Raw genomic sequence first — 21,636 nt, forward strand, 5'->3', positions numbered from 1 at the left:
TACTGCCATTGTCTTCCTTCTTACTTTTTGCCTCTAATCCACTCTTTTTCCTCTTCTCTATCTGTGCAGCTGCCTATTACTGTCAGACAGAAGAAGCAAGGAGAAAGAAAACAAAGGAAGAAGAGAGCATCAGGAGCAGGTGGGAAAGAAGAGTAAGTTACGTGTTGAGAAGTCAGAAAGAATCACAAAGAAGAAAAGCATTATAGTAAAGCAAGAACAAGCCTATAATTTAAGTCCCTTCCTAATCCCGCTCCCATTGGAATGAGCAGGGTTTGCAACAGGTGGACTGCAGCATAGGGAAGTTATGTTTATTCATTTTGGGGCTTGAGTAATGTAAATGACACTTGGCTGGATGCTTATCAGGCACGTTAAGACATTTTTATGCCAGCAGCACAAATGTGTTTTATTTTATTGTCTTGTAAAATGAGCCTCGCGGATCAGGCCCATCTAATCTTAGCATCCTGCTCTCACAGTGGCCAAGTAGATACCCTAATGGGAAACCCAAAAGCAGAACCGGAATGCAATGGCATTCTGCCCACCTGCAATTGCCAGCAACTGGTATTGAGGCAAAATGCCTCTCTGACAGCAGAGGTAGCATATAAGCATCACCACTAGCAGCTGTCTCTGCTTAGATATTTAAAAAGAGGGAGACGTTATAGGCATACGATTAGATTGAAAAGAGTGACGTGGATCAGAATGACTTCAAAGCAAACCTTAAGCGTTTCAATGGAAACCGGCGGATGTTAGCAGCTGAAATTTATAGAGCAAAAGTTACCCTCAAGGAAGGCTAGGAAACTTGAGCGAGAAGGCTGAGATAGAGAATGCAGAGGAACAGGAAAGGAGGGTGGTGTCTGAAGTCAGCCACAGCTATGATAATCATCAAATTTGGAGGGGAGGGGGTTGGGTAGAGGGACCGCTATGCAATTTCTCTTAGCAGAAACCAAGGGACAGTGTGCAGGATAATGGGAAAAGTGAGTCATATCAGGATGCTAAGATAGAAGAAAGATCTTAGAAATGCAAAGCAAAGGTGCTGTTTTCTGCTAGTAAATCTATCAACCTTGTCTAGTATCTCTTGTCCATGTTTAATATATTAGAAGCCTGCTTAAGGAGATCCCCAACACAATTTTAATGTTTTTACTTATACTGCTGTATTGTAAAAATGTATCACAGCAGTTTACAACAGTATGCAAACATCAAACCAAACAATAAAATCATAAAAAGTTAAAAAAATAAAAAGAAATTAAAAACAAACCTCAATAGACCATTGTAGGGAGTGTACCCTTAATTGCCTGCATAGTTATCTACATATATTTATACACCAGCATGAACACAAAAACCTGTCTTATGCTGAATGAGCCCACCTAGCCCAGTACGGTCTACTCTGACTGCTAGCAGCTCTCTGAGGATTTTGGTGGACATTTCTCAAGCCCCACCCTCCAGGATGCTTTCTTAAGGTGGAGGTTACAGGGAACTGAGTCTGCGACCATCTGCATCCAAAGCATGCCCTCTAACACTGAGCTACATCCACAGCTCATCCTCTCGCAAACATGGCTCTGTGATTTCCATCACCGTAGCTAAATGGCAATGTTACTATTAGTAAAAAAGGTAAAGGGACCCCTGACCATTAGGTCCAGTCGTGGCCAACTCTGGGGCTGTGGCGCTCATCTCGCTTTACTGGCCGAGGCAGCCAGTGTACAGCTTCCGGGTCATGTGGCCAGCATGACTAAGCCCCTTCTGGAAAACCAGAGCAGCGCACGGAAACGCCGTTTACCTTCCCGCCAGAACCTATTTATCTACTTGCACTTTGAGTGGTACCTATTTATCTACTTGCACTTTGACGTGCTTTCAAACTGCTAGGTTGGCAGGAGCAGGGACCGAGGAATGGGAGCTCACCCCGTCGCGGGGATTCGAACTGCCGACCTTCTGATCAGCAAGTCCTAGGCTCTGTGGTTTAACCCACAGTGCCACCCACGTCCTGTTACTATTAGTACACACTACAATTTTAACCTCTCCTGCTCTGGAACTGCAAGACAAGCAAAAAGAGAAGCCATAAAAAGGAACTGCAGTATCTAAAATAGCTTTCTTAAGATATTTGATACAACCCAAACACAAGCTGTAAGCTTCAGCCCAGGAAGGTTACTACCAGAGAACGATTATACTTCTTAAAGAGTGCTGTGATGGGCAACCTATGACTCATAAATTGGATCCAGGTGAGGCCACACTAGGTTGATGCCTTATAGAATCATTAGTCCATCTACCTCGGTACTGTCAACACCGGAGGGCAGCAGCTTTAATTGGTATGAGGAATTTCCCTACATCAGGACTTGAACCTGGGACCTTTTGCATGGAAATGTATCCCACCGCAGGGCTATGACCCTTCTCTAATTTAAACATACTCTTTGCATAATGGCTACTCAGGTAACTGGACTTAATCCAAGTACTGTGTAACACACAACTTACTTAATATGTGCTGCTAAGTGTTCTAACCACACATCACTAACAGCCACCACAATGTTAGTTATTGGCTAAACAGATTATCAATGTACAGCTTTTGAGGCTCTGTCTTATCTGTTTAAAATTAAAATAACCATTACAGCATTAAGCACAGAGCACTTGGTTCAAGTGAGCTAACAAAACCTGACTTTTCTTTTCAGGAAGAATAAAAAGAGCTCTTCCAATGCCAGAGAAGGCAACTATATTAAGTTTCCTTCCATTTACTGAGGTTTCAATACAATTCCAAGGGGAACCAGAGAACAAGGTGCTTTGCTAGAACCAAGCACCTATCTTGCCTTCTAGATATTTTCCAAGTACATTATTCAAAAGCTTATCTGTGAAATGCAGCCAAAGTGATAAACAACCTTTTATTTCATTAATGTTTAATGCCAGAGTTATACTATTCATTTGGGAACATGCACACATGAAACCTCCTCAAGGGCTTCCTCTACAAAAATGAATGGGTAAAAGTTGAATGAAAAAGCATCCAAAAGAATGAAAAAAATGCATCCAAATAAAGAATGTCAGCTGCTCCCCAAGTCTTGTACGGATTACAGTTGGAGTGAATTTTAGCCAAGAGACAAAATTCATGGAAATCATAGCAAAAAAGAGAGTAATTGCTGGACTAAGATTGCTTGACTAAGACCCTGACGGAAAAACTTGTTTGGCCGTAAAGTTCTCTGAGTTATTGTGTTGCACCCTAACCTACCTCACAGGATTGCAGAGAATAAAAAACAAACAAACGAGGAAGTTTCCATCTATGCTGCCCTGAGCTTCATGGAGGAGGAATGTTTGTGGTTAAAATGTAATACATACATAACAGGAAACAGCCTTTGTTAAGGATTAGTTCCTACATTGAATGTACTGCAAATATGAATAGTTTTTTAAAAACCAGGGATGGGGAGACCTGTGACCTTCCCCCAACTACAACACACATCATCCCTGAACCATGCTGACTGTGACTGATGGGAGTTATAGTTCAACAACATCTGGAGGGCCGCAAGTCCGCTACACATGTAATACACTATTCCTGTTTCCTCAATTATAATGATTCACAGAGTCTAGAAGTCAAAACTAGATACTGTATTAATTATCTTAGAGGATTAGTTAAGAATTTCCACCCACAGACTTCACTCATGAACATTTATATGGCCCTTTTCATGTATAAAACGCGATACAATTCTCATCTGAACAGGGGCCTTTATTTGGTAGAGCTCTGGGATCAGGAGAGCCACGTAACCAAAGCCACGTAATTGGGCTGCTGCAAAAAGCGGAGATTTGAATATAGATCTCTGGACCAAACATCCGGCTTTTACCCTAGCAAATTAGCAGGGCAATTGTCACTCGTATTTTAAAGATGTGGATCAACTTTCATAAGGGCATGGATGCAAGCAAAAATGCAAGGATTCACATGACACATATTTGCCCGGATATTTAGGGAAATGGGAAATAACTTGCAGAAATGTCTGCCAATGTACTTAGCTTTTGCCAACTGGAGGGGTGGCGAAAGGTGCCTGCTGGGCCAGAACTTAACAGCAGGACCAGTGGGTCTTAGGAATTTGCTCTACACCAAGCCAGATCATTGGTGCATCTAGCTCAGTATTGTCTACACTGACTGGCAGCAATGGGTCTTCAGGGTTTCAAGCAGGGGGCATTCCCGGCCCGAGCTGGAGAAGCCATCAGGCATACAAAGCAAGTGCTCTACCACTAAGCTATTATCCTACAATCCCAGGCATCCCCTTAAGACTTACTTGATTTGTCTGTGGTATCCTCAAACTCAACCAGGAACGAGTATCCGTTGTTCCACATATGGAGGCAAGTGGCTGGATCATAGCGTATTTCAAGGGGTTTAAGATGGGGGTCATAGACGCTGTCTCTCCACTGGATATTGATCGGAGACTGCCGGCTGCCCCCCGGGATTGTAATTGGGCTCTGCCACAGCGGATGTACTGGAAGAAGAAGAGGAGGACACAGGAAGTTTCTCATAAGCTGTATGGAACTCACAGATATGTTTTAGGCTGATCGATCAATGGAAGTTGCTTGGAAGAGTAGGCCACGGTGCAAACAATTCTCCAAGTTGTTCTGCATGTCCAGGGGGCCTTTGGCTGCAAAACAACACTTGCCCAGTTCTGAAATGAAGGGGAGTTTCAAAAGCACTTTACAACAACGCATGAAAATTCAAAACATCCCACCCAGTGATGGGAAGCTCTTCAGCTCGCCTGAAGTACTTCTCTTGATCCTGGTGACAGCCTTCCAGCTGGCAACCATATTCCAAGCCAGCCTGCTTCCAAAAGTTATCAATGAAAGGAATAAACAGCTGCAATTCAGATTCACACAGAGAAGCCGCAATTAGATTTGCACCTTAACACCGCCCTGAACCTGATGCTCCCTCACACTGTAGTCAACACCTTTGCATTCTCCAATAATTCTTTGAGGTTTCTGCACTGATTTTAATGCAATTGCTTTCAACAGTTGGATACGCTATCACATCATTCCCTAATCTGTGGTCTTTCCTGCCACTGCTAAATATCAGCACAATTCCCAAGAAAGCCTGGATGTCAGTGCAAAGGAAAGGAAAGCTGCTCTGGGGAGAAAAGTCTGACAACTGAGTATGGAGCATGGTTGAAGGAGACTTCCAACAAGTGGCAGACTTTTGGCTCTCAACTTTCAGCAGTGCCATGTGCAACGCTAAGATTCAGCACTACACCCCAGCCCATCTCTTGCAATCCATTCTATATCCTGAGGTGCCAGCACCCAGTTCAGCCAAACCTGTTCCACTATCCTCATATCATATCGTACAACCCCATGACTAGGGGACTGTCCCCTATGAGATAAAGCCATGATCCATTTTTCCAATCAACTGTTGCATTTGCGCAATGCTGAAAAGTATGTGGGGACCCCAGATGTGAACAACAAATAAGGAACTATGGGTGTGCATTTGGGTCACCCCACATTATACATCCCCTCCCCCAGAAGACTGTCCTCTGCAAGATGGCATCAGGACATATGGCTCTGTGACATTTCCCTGCAAAGACCAGCTGAGACCAAAGGGAGCCACTTCCTAAAGGCCCTGCTGTGCTCTTGCTATGAAACCATGGACTAGTAGGTTGGGACTTGGGGGGTTTCTGAAGTGGGTGCAAACAGGTGAGGAAGAAACTGGGAAGGACAGTGCGAAGTGTGTTGCGATTTAATTTATCAAAAAGTTTTAACTCCTCCTTTACCTAATAAGAGCTGGTATGGTGTAGTTGTTAATAGAGTGTTCAGTTAGGGCCTGGGAGAAACCAGGGTTCAAGTCCCAACTCAGTAATATAGCAATTGGGTCACCTTGAGCCTGTCACTACCTCCCAGGGCTGTTGTGAGGATAAAATGAGGAGAACCATGTATGCTGCCTTGGAAACGCCTTAAGAGAAAGGTATGGTATAGATGCTATAATAATGTACATACTGTATACACAACAGCAGAGTGTACAGAATACAAAACAAGCAGTCCACACAATAATCCATCATACAATATTGGGGTGCTAGGAAAAGGGCACAACCACTGGGGTTCAAAAAAGCAGATCAGAAACGAAATATTTAAGTTGGGGACAGGTGGAGAATGAATTGAGAGGGGTGTTTTGGGCAGGGGCGAGATTGTAATAGTAGGTTAGGGTTGTACCTAACTAAGCAAAAAGCAACGTGTGTGTGTGTGTGTGTTAGAGAACGAGAAAAGGAACATGGGTGTGGGGAATAATAAGCAGGGTGTGGACAGCTGGGAAAAGAGATGGGGAGGGGGGCGAAGGGGAAATATTAGGGCCTTATGGACCCCAGGTACAGGCCATAATTTTTGGGGGGGAGGAAAAGTTCCTGCAGAGAGAAGAGGGGGGTCTCTTTTCGGGGGGGGAGGTCGCCGCGGGGTGTGTCACTCACCGCCGTCCCGGAGGCGGTAGGAGGCGCAGGCGCCCAAGCTGCACCGCCTCACCCCGCCGCCGCGGCGGACGGGGAGGGCGGCTGGACTCGGCCGAGGGTCCCTGCCGAGGCGGAGGAGCAGCGGCGGTAGGAGACGACGAGCCATGGCCGAGGCGGCAGGAGAAGGCGGCGGCGGCGGCGTTGTTTGGAAGCGAAGGGCTCCCTCAGTCCTCGGCCGGCCCAGCCGAGCCAGCCCCTTCCGGGGCCTCGCCCACCATCTCCGCCCGGCAAAGCGCCGCGGCCGCCAGCGGGCGAAAGTATCCTGGGAGGGACGGCAGAGTCATTTCCCCGCTCGCCGCCTGCAGGCGCCATAAACGCTCCGCGCCGGAGTTGGCGGGCGAGAGAAACTTTCTCGGCTCGATCCGGGTGCAGGCTTCGGCGCAGGTGGCACTGGAGAAACCTAAGGGAGAGAGCGGGGCACCTCCATCCCCTCGAGGCGCATTTTATTAAACGATTTAGCGAGGGAGATAACAAGGCGCTGCAACGTTTTTAATCGGTCCGATGATCGGACGGCCTGGAGCGCTTTCAGGGAGGAAGCCCCGTTGGATTCAGTATAGGGCTTACTCCTGAGTAGACACCAATAAGGACTGAGGTGTTAACGTGGGAGAGAGAGGGCGGCCACTTAGGCATGGCGTGGGGGGGGGGGAGATTTGCATGAAATTATCACTTGCTAATGTCAGATGTGTATCAGATGCAAATTTCTAAATGATTACAATACTATGATTTTAAAAGGCACGCGAGAGCTCTCACCCAAGGAGGGACAGGGAGTTTCTCTGCGCCTGCTCAAGCCACTGACTGACTGTTCATAGGCAGCTGTTTTATAGGCCTATAAAACGCTGTACTAACTGCCCCGTCTACTGTTTTATAGGCAACGTTATATAGGCTAACGTCCAAACACACAGTTTTTCATTTCTGGGCTATAGAAAAATTTTATACAGTGGTACCTCGGGTTACATACGCTTCAGGTTACCTATGCTTCAGGTTACACACTCCGCTAACCCAGAAATATTGCTTCAGGTTAAGAACAGAAATCGGGTTCCGGCAGCGTGGCAGCAGCAGGAGGCCCCATTAGCTAAAGTGGTGCTTCAGGTTAAGAACAGTTTCAGGTTAAGAACGGACCTCCGGAACGAATTAAGTATTTAACCTGAGGTACCAGTGTACTGCAAATGAAGCATACAGACAATCTGATCCTCCCTTTCTTCCCTGGAAATGAGATTAAGAACGCAATTCCTCAAGAGTTAAATGAAGATTCACAGTGCAGTCCTACTCAGAAGTTGAATCCCGTAGGACTTACTCCTAGATGGGTGTACAGCCTAAATATGGAAAGGTCCTCTAATAAGCAAGGACTCTCTCATTAGTGAGCTAACTGGTTACAGGTGCTCCAATGACCAGGTGTGGGGGAACTTTGGCTTGCTGGATGTTACAGAACTACAACTCCCATCAGCCCCAGAAAACATGCTCAGTGGTCAGGGATGATGGGAGTTGTAGTTCGTCAAACATCTAAAGGGCCAAAGGTTCCCCTTACCTTCAGAATACTATAAAATCCAGGCAGGCTTCATGTTAAGGATGCTGGGAATTGTAGCTCCATAAGGGACAAGCTACAGTTCCCAGGATTCTTTACAGAAAGTAATGTGCTTTAAATGTGTGGATGTGATCTTTGTCTGGATTCCAGTATTTCTTGGTGGTGTTTAACTGTAAGTAAACTACTGGATTAAGAAAGTAGTGTGGTTATTTATAGTGATCAAATTTAGTACATGGCTGTTTAGAATGGTGGCTCTTTCTCTGGGGTAGACACTCCTCATCAGAAGGTATTTGTTATACTGTGATCCTAGGTATCTTTACTTAGAAGTAAATTATGCTGAGTTCAGTGGGACTTACTGTCAGATAAGTGCACAGGGTTGTCATCTTAAGTTTATAAACTTATCTTATCGACTGGTATGCAGTTACCTAAGAGTAAACTCTAGCGCTTATTTCTAAAAGAACACATATATAGCATTGGGTGGCCGTGTAATTTCAACTAAATTCCTGTTTAAAAAAATAATATGCAACACTTGTGTTTAGTTTGGCTTATTGGTCGAACTCTTGAATTGTTTTCACCTTTTTTAGGTGGACTTTTAAAAATTTATGTTGAAATTATGGTGTAAACTTGAAACATATGCTACTTATGAAATATTTGTACAGTGTCCTCATCAAAAGACTTGTCCCTTAAAATATGTTGGATGTTGATAGTTTGGAAGGAATTTGTGCTCTGTAAGTTTTGAAGGCATTTGTGTTCTGTAAGTTTTGCAACAAAGTGGATTTGGACTTTATAATGAGTAAGACCTCTTTGTTTTGCCCACAACCACCATTTTTGTTGCTCTTGAACTATTTTAAATCGGAAATGAAACCCAACCTGCTGTTATTGCCCTCTAGGGAGAAGTAAGGATGGCAACTGAGGGACCTCTTGAGGAGCTTATTGATGCAATTACTTGTCCCATCTGCCTGGGATATTTCAAAGATCCTGTGATGTTGGAGTGCGGGCATAATTTCTGCAAAGCCTGCATTGTCCAGTCCTGGCCTGAATCTGAGGAAGCCTCTGCTTGCCCCGAGTGCAGGAGACTCTTTCAGCCAATGGACAGCAGGCCAAATTGGCAACTGGCAAAAGTGGTCCAGCTTGTCAAGCTGTGGGTGGAGAGATGCACAGAAAGGAGAAGAGAGTTGTGTAAAAGGCATCGGAAGCCCCTGAAGTTCTTTTGTAAGGATGATGAAACCCCGCTTTGTATGGTGTGTAAACGGACCAAGGCGCACAGCGGCCATAAGGTAGCCCTGTTGGAGGAGGTTGCCCGAGAGCTCAAGGTAAGCAAGGCAAACATTGTAATCTGCCTTATACTGAGGCTGTTTGGGGGAAAGGCCATGGCTTAGTGGTAGAGCATCTGCTCTGCAGGCAGAAGGTCTGAGGTTCAGTCTCCAGGTAGAACTCAGTCTGTATCCCTAGAGAGCTGCTGCCAGTCAGAGTAGACAATACTGAGCTAGATAGACCAATGGCCTGACTCCTTATAAGGCAGTGTCCTGTGTCCATGTGGCTCAGAACTCTACACTGACTGGCAGCAGCTCTCCAGGGTTTCAGATGGAGAACATTCCCAGCCCTACCTGCAGATGCCTGTAACTGAACCAAGGACAGGGAAAATATGTGGAGCCCACTCAGGAAGTAATCAGGAGTGTGTCCTGACAGAACAGGCCCAACAGGAATATGAGTTTTCGGATTTGACAAATGAACTTGGAAAAAGCCAGATTTGGAAAGAAAAAGTTTGGTTTGGCTTGGAAATGGGGGGCTGGATTGACCCCCCTATGCTGGGATGTTTGGACTTTTCAAATCTGGCAATGGGCCGTGAGATGTTTGGGATTGTGGGGGCTCTTAACTTTGGAGGGCCTTTGAAACATGCTTTTAAATATCATATGGAATTCAGTGTTGAATATGGAAAAGGAGCTGATCTGTCGAGAAGGGCTAAAAACATTGCCAAGCTGGAGTTACCACGAGCAGGAGACAAGGGAAAATACAGTTACAAATATGAAGAAGAGCTGCGGAAGGGACATGGAAGAGACTTGAGGGCCTCGGATATAAGGTTGCCAGGTTAATGGGCTAGATCGACGGGATAATAAGGACTGACAAAACCCGGAACCAGGAGGAAGGGATGTTGGATGAAGATTGGACCTGTTTGTATCTCTTTTCTCTACCATTAGAACTGTTTTATAAAATTGATGAATGTTAGAAAAATGTTGGAATGAAATTACTTGGCTTTAGTAAAGATGTTTAAAGAATTATGAAAGAATATTATGGTTATGAGAAGTGGGTAAGGATAAGATTTAAGTTTTAAGCTTTAAGGTTTAGTCTATTATAGAAAGATAAGATTAAAACAGTTTAGGGCAATGTAATGACAGAATATTATGAAATATGGAAAGGATTTGCTGGGATAATTAATAACTAGGATACAAAGAAAGGGAGGAGGAGGAGGTCAAAGAAAGAAGGCAATGACAGTTGAGGATTTGAAAATAATGAATTTGTTTTTAAATGTTTTTAATTGTTTGTGATGTATTTTTCCTTTTTTTGTCACTTTTTTATTTTTGAATTTGTATTCATATGATTGGAAGGGGTTTGTTTTTTTTCTTTTTCTACTTTGTTAACTATTTTTATTTTGTACTTTCTTCTGCCTTTATTTTATTTTGTAACACTTTGAAAATTTCAATAAATATCTTATAAAAAAAAAAGTAACTGAACCAAGGACTTTCTGCATGCAAAACAGATGCTCCACCCCTGAGCTCTGGCCTTCCTTGGTGGGATTTGCTGCCACCCTATAATAATAATAATAATAATTAATAATAATAATAAATTTTATTTATATCCCGCCCTCCCCAGCCGAAGCTGGGCTCAGGGCGGCTAACAACAATAAAATAGTACAACATTCTAAAATCATTTCATTATAAAATTAATTCAACTCAAATTGATGGCAACCATTAGGCTAAAGTTCTGTGAAGATTGCCAAAGGAGGGAGTCAGGCTGTGTCCTGACCAAAGGCCTGGTGGAACAGCTCTGTCTTGCAGGCCCTGGGGAAAGATGTCAAGTCCCGCAGGGCCCTAGTCTCTTGTGACAGAGCATTCCACCAGATTGGAGCCACAGCCGAGAAAGCCCTGGCTCTAGTTGAGGCCAGCCTAACCTCTCTGAGGCCTGGGACCTTCAGGATGTTTTTGTTTGAAGACCGTAAGTTCCTCTGTGGGACATACCAGGAGAGGCGGTACGAGGGTCCTAGGCCATATAGGGCTATAAAGATGTGGAGGTGGCCTCAGGTTGTTTCAACTTGGGGGTGGGGGAGGGGGTTGGACAAACAAATCAAGTAAAGGGAAAATCTCCCCGATAAAGCAAAAAACATCATTATTTGTTGTTGTTGTTGTTGTTGTTGTTATTGTTCAGGAGAAAACCAAAGCCCAGCTGAAGGCTATGGAGGGAGAGAGGAAGAACCTTGAGGGCTGCAAAATTACTCAAGAGCCGGGAAGATCAGAATGGCTGGTAAATTTTTAAATTTATATAGCTTGCACAACCTTGGCTCTCCTCTCTCCTGTTTTCCAGCCCCAGGCAGCAACTGCACTGCAATGCCCCGCTTCCACTTGGGAAGAGATATTTATTCCTCCCAAGACTTCCTTCCACTTGGTGCTCCCTGCTGTTCTGCTTCCCCTTTGCTGCTGAAGCAGACGGAAAACAATTATGAAAACCCCACTGCTATGTGGTCTTAACTTTATAAGTTAAACTTGTCCTGTTCAGTATTAAGTGGTTGAAACAAATGACCCCACCCCAGAAAATCCGCGGTAAGAGAAGTTACAGGATTTTAGCAGGGAGCTGCAGGATGTGCACTGATTGTAAACGAAGCTGTGTCAACTCTGAAACTTCTGCAGGCACAAACGGTATTCATAGTAATCACCCTGACACCCCCAATCATGAATTCATGATATAAAGGCTTTATGGAGGGGCCCTAAGCTAATTGCTGCCCTTCTCCTGATAAGAGGCTTGGAGGGAAAACAAAGGAGTAAGGTAATTTTCTGGCACTGATCAAGGAAGTGTCTGGGAAGAGGAAACCACACTGCAGGTCTCTGGAGACTAGGTGATGCACATACCCCACCAAGCATAGTCCATCTGGCCACTCCTACTAGTGAATGCAGACAGAAATGAAGCAACCCGTGGACATTGCAAAATGAAAGGGAAGCACTGGTGTGCTGTGAGGACCCCTGAGTTGCTGGATCTTCCATTTGCACAGGGAGATGGCACTATCAATAGATCTTGTCCTGTCCAGCTCTGGGATTATGTCTCTTTTACTGGAGCTGTGGGAGTTAAATATATACTGTGGTACCTTGGTTCTCAGACTTAATCCGTCCCGGAAGTCTGTTCCAAAACCAAAGCGTTCCAAAACCAAGGCCCGCTTTCCCATAGAAAGTAATGCAAAACAGATTAATCCATTCCAGACTTTTAAAAACAACCCCTAAAACAGCAATTTAACATGAATTTTACTATCTACTGAGATCATTGATCCATAAAATGAAAGCAATAATCAATGTACTGTACTATAAAATAAATAAGACAGTATTGTAGATTATAATTATTATTTTTCTTATGTTGTGAGAAAAAAACTGCTCCTTTTCCCTTATGGGGTACCCAAGAGCCCATATATGTAGGTTCCTTATGTAGGTTTTCTATTGGTAGGAGAAAAATAACAGAGGCCAGCCAGAGAATATTGAGAAGCAAAGCAGCTAGTAAGCCTGATCTTTATTAAACTGATGCAACAGGGTGCTCTCCCACCCACCCCCGCAGGAGGGAGGAAGAACCCAGAACAAAGGTGTGCAAGCCCTTATATAGACTTTTGAAACTGCCACCCTGTAGCTCAAGACCACCCCCCAATACATCATACATACATCACAGAAGGGGCGGTCTACAGCAGAATCCTGTCTGGCAGGAAACCTGTTAATAGGTTTACCTGGAGAGCCTGGCCATTCTTTTGTGATTTTTTGTTTGTTTGTTTAGTCGTGTCCGACTCTTCGTGACCCCATGGACCAGAGCACGCCAGGCACTTCTGTCTTCCACTGCCTCCCGCAGTTTGGTCAGACTCATATTTGTAGCTTCGAGAACACTGTCCAACCATCTCATCCTCTGTCGTCCCCTTCTTCTTGTGCCCTCCATCTTTCCCAACATCAGGGTCTTTTCCAGGGAGTCTTCTCTTCTCATGAGGTGGCCAAAGTATTGGAGCCTCAGCTTCCAGTGAGCACTCAGGGCTGATTTCCTTAAGAATGGAGAGGTTTGATCTTCTTGCAGTCCATGGGACTCTCAAGAGTCTCCTCCAGCACCATAATTCAAAAGCATCAATTCTTCGGCGATCAGCTTTCTTGATGGTCCAGCTCTCACTTCCATACATCACTACTGGGAAAACCATGGCTTTAACTATACGGATAGTTTTGTGATGATAAACACTTAATTCCTCAGTCCAGGTCACAGGCTCGCCCTATTCATATACAGATATGCCCTTAAGACAGGATTTGTGATCAAAGAGACAATGGGGAGGCTTTCCCATTTCCTTCCTCCTTGCAGATAAACATTTGAGGTCAATTTGGGGGAGTCAAAATGGTTTTGGGATTGCTCTCCTGTACTATTTCAGACACATAGTTTATATACTTATGTATGTGTCTGCCTTGTCAATTTATGAACACATAGGAATTCTATATATTCTCACATATATAAATCATAACACTTACCTGCACTGATGATAGTCATTGTTTGGATGGGGGGGGTGCTTTTATCCATTTCCACAGTCAATCAAACAGTAGCTGAACTGGGTTCCACACAGTCACAAAAACAAATTAACCGAAAAGCCTCAAAAACAAAAACGCAAAATAAATAGCAAAAACAAAAGCATCAAACTTAGTCCATTCCGGAAGTCTCTTTGACTTCCGAAATGTTTGAAAACCAAGGTGCAGCTTCTGATTGGTGCAGGTGGCCCGGAAACAATAGCTGACAGCCTCCTCGGATGTTCGGCTTCCAAAAAACATTCGAAAACCGGAACACTTCCATCCGGGTTTTCGGCGTTTGGGAACCAAGGCATTTGAGTAGCAAGGTGTTTGAGAACCATGGTACTACTGTTTATCTTAATAAGTAGCCACTACATTCTCTTTGTCCTTGACTTGCCTCTACTAACTTGAAGGGAGTATTTTCTGCTCTCTGCGAGGCTTCCTGACCAAATCCATGTGAAGTTTGAAGAGAGAATGTTTTGTGAATCTGCATCCCCTGATCTCATCCAGCCTTCTCCTTTTCTTTCTCTGCCCTGCAGAAAATGTGACTGGACCCAGGCATAGCGCCCTATCCCCTGTCAATCTGTCTGAGGACCCTAAGGGTGTGAGACGCAAGGCGTAAAAGATTTGGAACCTGCCTGTCCACCCTCTGATGTTGCACAAAACACAAAGGAATCCAACTCCCACGAGCATCACTCTGAAGACAGAGGGACCACCAGGTTGTGAGTCCTTGGAAACATTAGCCCCATCTCATAATTCAATGTGCATGTTCAGTCATGGGTGGGGAGATGGCAGGCTCCACCTCCCCACCTGTAAACTTGCATTTGAACTCCCATGCAAAATTCCAACGTAGACGGATCTGTTAAGGAATTCAAATGCACATACTGAGTTACTAACCCTATGCTTCTGTTGAGGAAGCCTTAATACTTACGTTTACCTAGTTGATTCTAGGTTCTTAAATTCCTTCTAAACTAACACTTTTGCCCAGGGAGAAGACTGTTTTTTTCTGGACTTTTAGAGGATTTTTTATAACTTTAATTTTAGCCTTGCTTTGTGAGGTTTGGATTGAGCCCTAAAATAAACTGTTGGGAACAATTATTTAACATACCTCAGGCAGGGAGTAAATATACACCTTAGTGACCAGAGTCCTTTACTTACAATGGTTCCTTGAGCGAACTGATAAGTGTTATAATGCCATCTCATCCATCTTGCATTTTTATGTGCTCATCAGATATTCTGATCAAGTGGCATCTCTTTGCTGAGGTTTGTTCTTAAATATTTTTGGGGTGGGGGCTGGTTACATATGAGCACTGAAAAAATAAAAATAAAGCTTTTAACAAACTAAGCAGAAATGTATCAAATTGCTGCGTATCAAAGAAAATTCTTCCATGATCACTCTGATGGCTCTTGCAAGAAGATTTATCTCCAGCACTCAGTTGTCTAGAGATGCTTGAGAGCCAGATGATGTTTGAGGGAGTTTTTTCCTCCAGGGGCATAGACCTGATTGCAAGCAGAAGGAGAGGCCCACTTCAGGTGGGAGGAGGGAGAAACACTTGGGCAAAACTCTGTGGATTAAACAAGCAAGGAGGCCAGGGTCTTAGCGTGGGAATGTTCAGGGAGGCAGGAGAGGATATATTGTTTAATGATATCCTTCCTAACTTGTGTTAGCAAGTTCTGTATCTTAGCAGAGTAACATTCCCCTTTAAACGCACAGCGGTTTGCTTGTTGCAGGCTTGTCTGAGCCTCTCAATACCTCAGGTTACATACGCTTCAGGTTACAGACTCTGCTACACCCAGAAATAGTACCTTGGGTTAAGAACTTTGCTTCAGGGTGAGAACAGAAATCGTGCTCCGGTGGCGCGGCGGCAGCAGGAGGCCCCATTAACTAAAGTGATGCTTCAGGTTAAGAACAGTTTCAGGTTAAGAACGGACCTTCGGAACGAATTAAGTACTTAACCTGAGGTACCACTGTATAAGATTCCTGGTAAGGCCCCTTATTGTCCCTTTTAAAAAGAATAGAAACAACAATCTTATGAAAGTCAACATAAAAGTAGTTTACTCACAATCTTTCAGTTCACAGTTAGATCCCTGAAGGCAGACTTAGGTTTCAAAAGTACAGAACTACATGAACTATCCCATAAAGGAGTTAGTCCCAAGTGACTGCGACTGAGCAGTCACTTCTCCTAACACATAGGAAAACAAAATGGAGAAGAAGACAGCAAGAGAAGAATGTGTGCTCCTTCTTGCCCAGATTAGGCCCCTCTCTCACACACACAGGCCTCTAGTCGCATGCAGAGGAAGTTTGTCACAGCTCAGGAGGAAACAGGAAATTTTATCCTGACTGCATACAAAGCACCCCCTTGCATGTTCATTCTAGGAATGTTGTACTTGACTGCTATGTGTTTCACATCCCACGCTTGGATGCAGCAGCAGGGGATTTCTGTTGCCTTTGCGCTGCACTTGTGGGCTTCTAGTAGTAGAGCACTTTTTGCATGCAGAATGTCTCCCAGGTACAATTGCCAATGGGCCTCTCCAGGACTGGAAGAGACACCTTGGAAGAGACTCCCAGGGCCCTCAAATATTTTAGTAGGGGGTCTGAAGGGACTTCGGACTCTAGGAGTTGGCTCCTATGGAGCGAATATTCATTCAGAGCTTTTAAAACGTGTTGGAACAGTTTCTTAGGATGGAAAGAACATCAAAGGGGAGGGATTACATTGAAAGAAAAGCATGTAAGGTTAAAAAAGATGAACCCGTTTGTTTTATTGCTGGAAAGATATGTTGCTTTAAAAGTTTGCCTAAGGATAAAAGTAAGGGAAAGGGCAGGATTGCACCATTAACTGATAAGAGCAGTTGTGTTCTGTCTACCTACGCAAATAGCTGAGGACAGATGATCACTCCTGGGATTCCCTTATCATGTGGATAGACAGGAAACTGGTTTTTGCCCACACTGCTGAAATCAACAAGTTGTAGCAGTAGAGTGGTTCAAAACTACATACCTAGTAAAATTATCCATTTCATAGTGAGTGTGTGAAACAGTAACAAAAAGTCATGAGTAACAAACTTTCCTCTTCATGTAGCAAGCGATGAATGTGCTGCTTTTCCTGGCTGCTTGCCATCTGACAGATTTCTGTGTTATCTGGCAGGTTGCTTACTGACAGCACAAGCGGAAGAAGGTAGTCCAAAGAAAGTAAACAGAAATAATTATTTTCTAAAAGCAGCAGGAGGTGTATCTGTTCCCCCAAAAAGCCAGAGGAGCAAATAGGTGGGATAAATGGGTTAAATAATAACAATGAACATAGCAAATACAGACAGTGGGTATGTTGTAATATTTGTCTGGCCCGAAGTCCCCAAAAGTAGAAGTAGCACTTATTACAGTGAAGGGCAGACAGAATAATACAGTTTTTTTAAAAAAAGAGTGGCTATGTTTATGAGAGACTGCTCAATATGGTGATTAGGACAATTAATGCCCTTTCTCAGGGTCATCCCCCCCATCTTAAACTTCAGTAGGCAAGAAACAACCTGGAGGGAACAGGGATTTCAGTTTTTAGTGTGCTTGTACTATTGTAAGTTTCCATAAGGGGCTGTGTTTTGTCAGTGGCAACATTCAAGCATGACACACAATTATCTTGACTCGGTGAAGTTGTGTTTTAAGCTCTCTGTACTTTTCCATCCAATGTGAATTCATATTTGCCTAATATTGTGACTAGAAAATATCTGAAAGGGCATTCAATTAAATCTTCCGCTGGAGTAAGAACTCTGATCCAAACTGCAATATTTGGCAGAGGTGGGGGGGGGAGGCATCTGCTTTTTTAAAGAAAATACTTTTTTTTAAAAAAAAATTTGTAGCAAAACAAACAAACCCCTGAATAGGATGTGGGCAGGGGAAATGGAAACTGTTCCTTTCTAACAAAGAGGCTTTTCGTTACAGGCTGAGCTAGTATAATTGCCATGGTGATACATTTCCAAACATAAAACAAATTTATATGGCTGAATATGTTGCTTCTTTGTTGTTTTGTCTCCTTCATATGCACGTCCAAACCAATATAGGTGGTTTTGTATCCCCAACATATCCTCCCAGTGCCATAAATATTTCAAATCATCCCTATTCCCTACCCATCCAATCTGCCTCTTTAAAAACAAAACCCAAAAAACCTGTCTGTCTTGTAGATAGTTTCTGCACTAGGTTGCCACTTCAGCAGTGATCTTTAAATGGGTTGGAGAAACTGCTGTGCAGTCCCGCCCCACCCCTTTGTTTAGACAGGATCAAGGGGTCTGCAGTGGATTTTGACAAGGGAAAACCCACCTGTCCATCATGTGGAAGCAGTGACATCATGTGATTGACAAGTGGATTGCCCCACCCACCTGTAAAAGTTGGTCTACAAGTTAGTTCCCCAAAAAGGTTCTCCATTCCTGATTTGTATAATATACGTGAAAAGCAAGAGTAACACTTCATGCATCTGTTGAAGTGGGATCCAGTTCAGAAAGTGTCTGCTACAGGGACTCATCTATAGTGGGGCAAAGATACTATAGTCCACCCACCCCAAATTATGTTGTTCAACATGTAAACTCCTTGCGGGCAAGGACCTTTCTCTTTTTGCCTGTGAAGGCCAGGAAGGCGCTAGGTGCACTGTACAAAGAATAATAAGCACATTTTCTCGCTGAGACACATCTTGCCATAATCGGCATAATCTGTTTGCCTGGCAGAGTTCTGTTTGGGAGGATGTCACTCTTTCGAACCAGGAAATTGCCAGCTTCACTTGACTAAGGCTTTAATCCCTTTCAGGCCTCAACAAAGAATAAATACAGACGGTATTTTCACCCCTCCCCTTGCAAAAAAAAAAATCCTATCTGAAGGTGCTCTGGACTGTGTCTGAAACTTGTTATGCAGCATTGCCTGTGAAAAATGAAAGAGGAGAGAGGACATAAACATATGAATTCAGAAGCGGCATGTAGGATGACTCAGCGCTGTTGCCATTCCTGACCCCACTCAGCATAGATAGGAGTGGTATTAAGGAAAAGGGCAGTTTCTACAGGGCCTTTTTACATCCAAGCACAGCTGATATCCGAGTGATGTAATGATGTGATACAGGAGATCTGAACAACCCATTTGCAATACAAGTCACTCTCTACCCCCATCTGCAAGCACCAAGTTTGCCTTTTCCCTCTTCCGCATCCTTGCCAAATCCCTTTATTTTTGTCTCATGTCTTTTAGATTGTAAGCCTGAGGGCAGGGACTGTCTTATCACTGACATCTGGAAACCACTCTGGAGGCCTTTTTTTGGCTGAAAAGCAGGTGCGTTTTTTAAAAAATGCTTTAAAGTTCCTATTAACATTGTGTGACCTCCAGACAGTGGAACTGAGAAGGGATTGACATACTTCTGGCAATCATGACAACATCCAGCACATCAACAGTGCTTGTATTCCCATTATCTCAGTGCCTCTTTTATTAGGTCCAACAGACCCAGGTGTGGCTAAGGACAGGCTTTGGCAGGCTGGTGTCCTCTTCATAGACAATGTACTACAGCTCCCATCAGTCTCAGCATCATATGGCTGCAATGGCTGGGGATGATGGGAGTTCTAGTCCAAAACATCTGGAGGGCTCTGTGTTGGGGAAGGCTGACTTAGGATAACAAACAACAGAGATGGGTGGGGTTGGCCATGCAGTATAATCACATTGTCTGCCTGGAGGCATCTGACTGTCACTTGGTTGCCTGAAGACAGGGAGGGCAAAGTTGTTTTCTCCTGCCCAAAATGTGCTTGAAATAGAAGTGCCAGGTGGGGAGGATGCAGGAACAGCAAGTTGTTCCGAAGGTGGGGGTGATATATTGCGGATCTGGCTGAGCTGCTTGTTAGGCTGAAGTATTGGGAGAAACTGGATAAAAATCCAAACCATCTAGAGATCACCAGGTTGGAAAAGACAACGAGAGGTGGATCAAGTCAGATTTCTTGGATTAGTGTAAATGTGGCCTGCATTGGACATGCTGGTCTTTGGAGAGTGCTCAGAGAAAATCTAGGCCATGTGGGTGCAGGGAATTACCTGCCTTAGATGCTATGGGAAAGGGAATACAGGGCTGGATGGATCTGAGAGTGCAAATTTCAGGCATCAGGTTCAAATGGATTTATTTCAGGAGGCCTTTGCACCATGGATGCTGCTCTACTTTTTTTACTCTTATGTTTGGAACATACAATGAGTCAGACCACCAGTGGTGGCTTTATGATCTGTGGTGCCCTGTGCGCAGTCCACATGGGGGGCCCTATTACCGGTAAAGTTAAAGGTAAAGGGACCCCTGACCATTAGGTCAAGTCGTGGCCGACTCTGGGGTTGCGATGCTCATCTCGCTTTATTGGCCGACGGAGCTGGCATACAGCTTCCGGGTCATGTGGCCACCATGACTAAGCCACTTCTGGCGAACCAGATTAGTGCATGGAAATGCTGTTTACCTTCCCGCCGGAGCGGTACCTATTTATCTACTTGCACTTTGACGTGCTTTCAAACTGCTAGGTTGGCAGGAGATGGGACTGAGCAACGGAAGCTCACCCTGTTGCGGGGATTCGACCCTCCGACCTTCTGATCAGCAAGTCCTATGCTCTGTGGCCACCCGCGTCCCATTACCGGTAGTTCACACAAATAAATCTGACTCTGTCAAGTGTATTCACAACAGAAACAAAATACCCACTTGGCAACCCCCACCCTGATGGACCAGCCTCCTCAGTTTCTCACCTATAAAATGGGAGTGGAATAGTGAGCTACAGGGCCTTGTGTAAGTGATCAAGATAAAGGTTGTCATGGGCTTGGCTCAATGAGCCTACGCACCTAAGACCACTCATTTGGGAATAAATTTAATTGAAATCACTGAAATATAGTTCTGAGTAAGCATGCAAAGGCTGCAAAAATGAGAAGACGTGTTGCTTTTAATCATCATCATAGCTAGCTATATACTGTATATATCACATTATAACCTACGCTTCTTGAATAAAATTCTGGCGCTGAGAGCAGGGCATGGAAAGTGAGGTTTTTTAGGTTGTTTGCATTGGTTTCAGAAAACATTTTGAAAGGCCAGAAAGGGGAAACTCCCTGTTACAGACACACTTCTGAGTCATACCATGTACTAAGATGGGAATAAATGACTCAAAATTTCCTGTGGATTTGCTTTAGCATTAAAGAGATCTGGCAATAATTGTGCCTCAGTGGGGGGAGGCTGGAATGATGGAGAATAGCACAGAAATTATGAAATGCTGTACCTTTTATGGTTAGAAATTGTATATTTTGCTCCTTAAGTTGCAGGAGTCCTTAAAAACCTTGATCTTGTTTTCTATTCAAAAGTAGTAGTTTTTGCAGATTAATCTTTTCTAGGAAACATTCCAAACCCCACAGTCAGCAGTACCTTTGTTAGGACCAACAAAAATGCCTCAACCTTATTTTCATTATTTTGCCCCCAAACTGAAAAATGTCCTTACTGATTTGTATCCAAAAGCTTATAAGTTCATTTACTATTTTGTGAAGGTGCTGCCTGACTGGATTTTGGATTATTATTATTTTTGTGGATCATTCACACAGCTTATTTTGGCTTTTGTGCTGCCAAGAAATGTGTTTTTCTTAATGTGAATCATTAGTGCAATTAGTTCCACTTTATCAATTGACATTGTTCTGAATGAATTTAGTTCTGCTTTGTTCTGTGTTTTCAGTTTTTCCTGAAACACAAACCTGTCAATTTAAACTCTTTTTAAGAAAATCTTGCATACATTGGTCAGAAAACACCCCAAAGTTTGCTGGCTTGGTTCCTTAAGTGAACAATGCACCAGCAAATTTTATACAAACTTGAATGAATCACTCTTAATATCCTCCACAGTAGCGTGGGATAGAGTTCCAAGTTCAAGGATATTACTAAAGGAT

At 43.8% G+C, this 21,636-nt stretch overlaps 2 protein-coding genes across 3 annotated transcripts in view; one reads left to right on the forward strand and one right to left on the reverse strand.

Moving 5' to 3' along the window:
• CA5A (carbonic anhydrase 5A) overlaps window positions 1-21,636 on the reverse strand; it is a gene marked incomplete at its 5' end in the record, with an annotated part of 34,332 nt that overhangs the window by 11,049 nt on the left and 1,647 nt on the right. The window contains 2 exons of one of the 2 annotated variants that reach the window (XM_081017852.1): window positions 4,245-4,442; window positions 6,402-6,546. In XM_081017852.1, coding sequence (XP_080873978.1) covers window positions 4,245-4,442; window positions 6,402-6,546 — 343 coding nt within the window. Of the gene's footprint in view, window positions 1-4,244; window positions 4,443-6,401; window positions 6,547-21,636 lie in introns of those variants that run through there. The other variant, XM_081017853.1, reaches the window with a different exon arrangement.
• Window positions 6,542-15,083, forward strand: LOC308483718 (zinc finger protein RFP-like). The gene is made up of 4 exons (XM_081017878.1): window positions 6,542-6,824; window positions 8,853-9,275; window positions 11,386-11,481; window positions 14,282-15,083. The coding sequence occupies exons 2-4, from the start codon at window positions 8,865-8,867 to the stop codon at window positions 14,288-14,290; spliced, it is 516 nt and encodes a 171-aa protein (XP_080874004.1). The 5' UTR covers window positions 6,542-6,824; window positions 8,853-8,864; the 3' UTR covers window positions 14,291-15,083.

The sequence above is a fragment of the Podarcis pityusensis genome (genome assembly GCF_964106645.2).
Source record: "Podarcis pityusensis genome assembly, chromosome: 8".
Classification (NCBI taxonomy): domain Eukaryota; kingdom Metazoa; phylum Chordata; class Lepidosauria; order Squamata; family Lacertidae; genus Podarcis; species Podarcis pityusensis.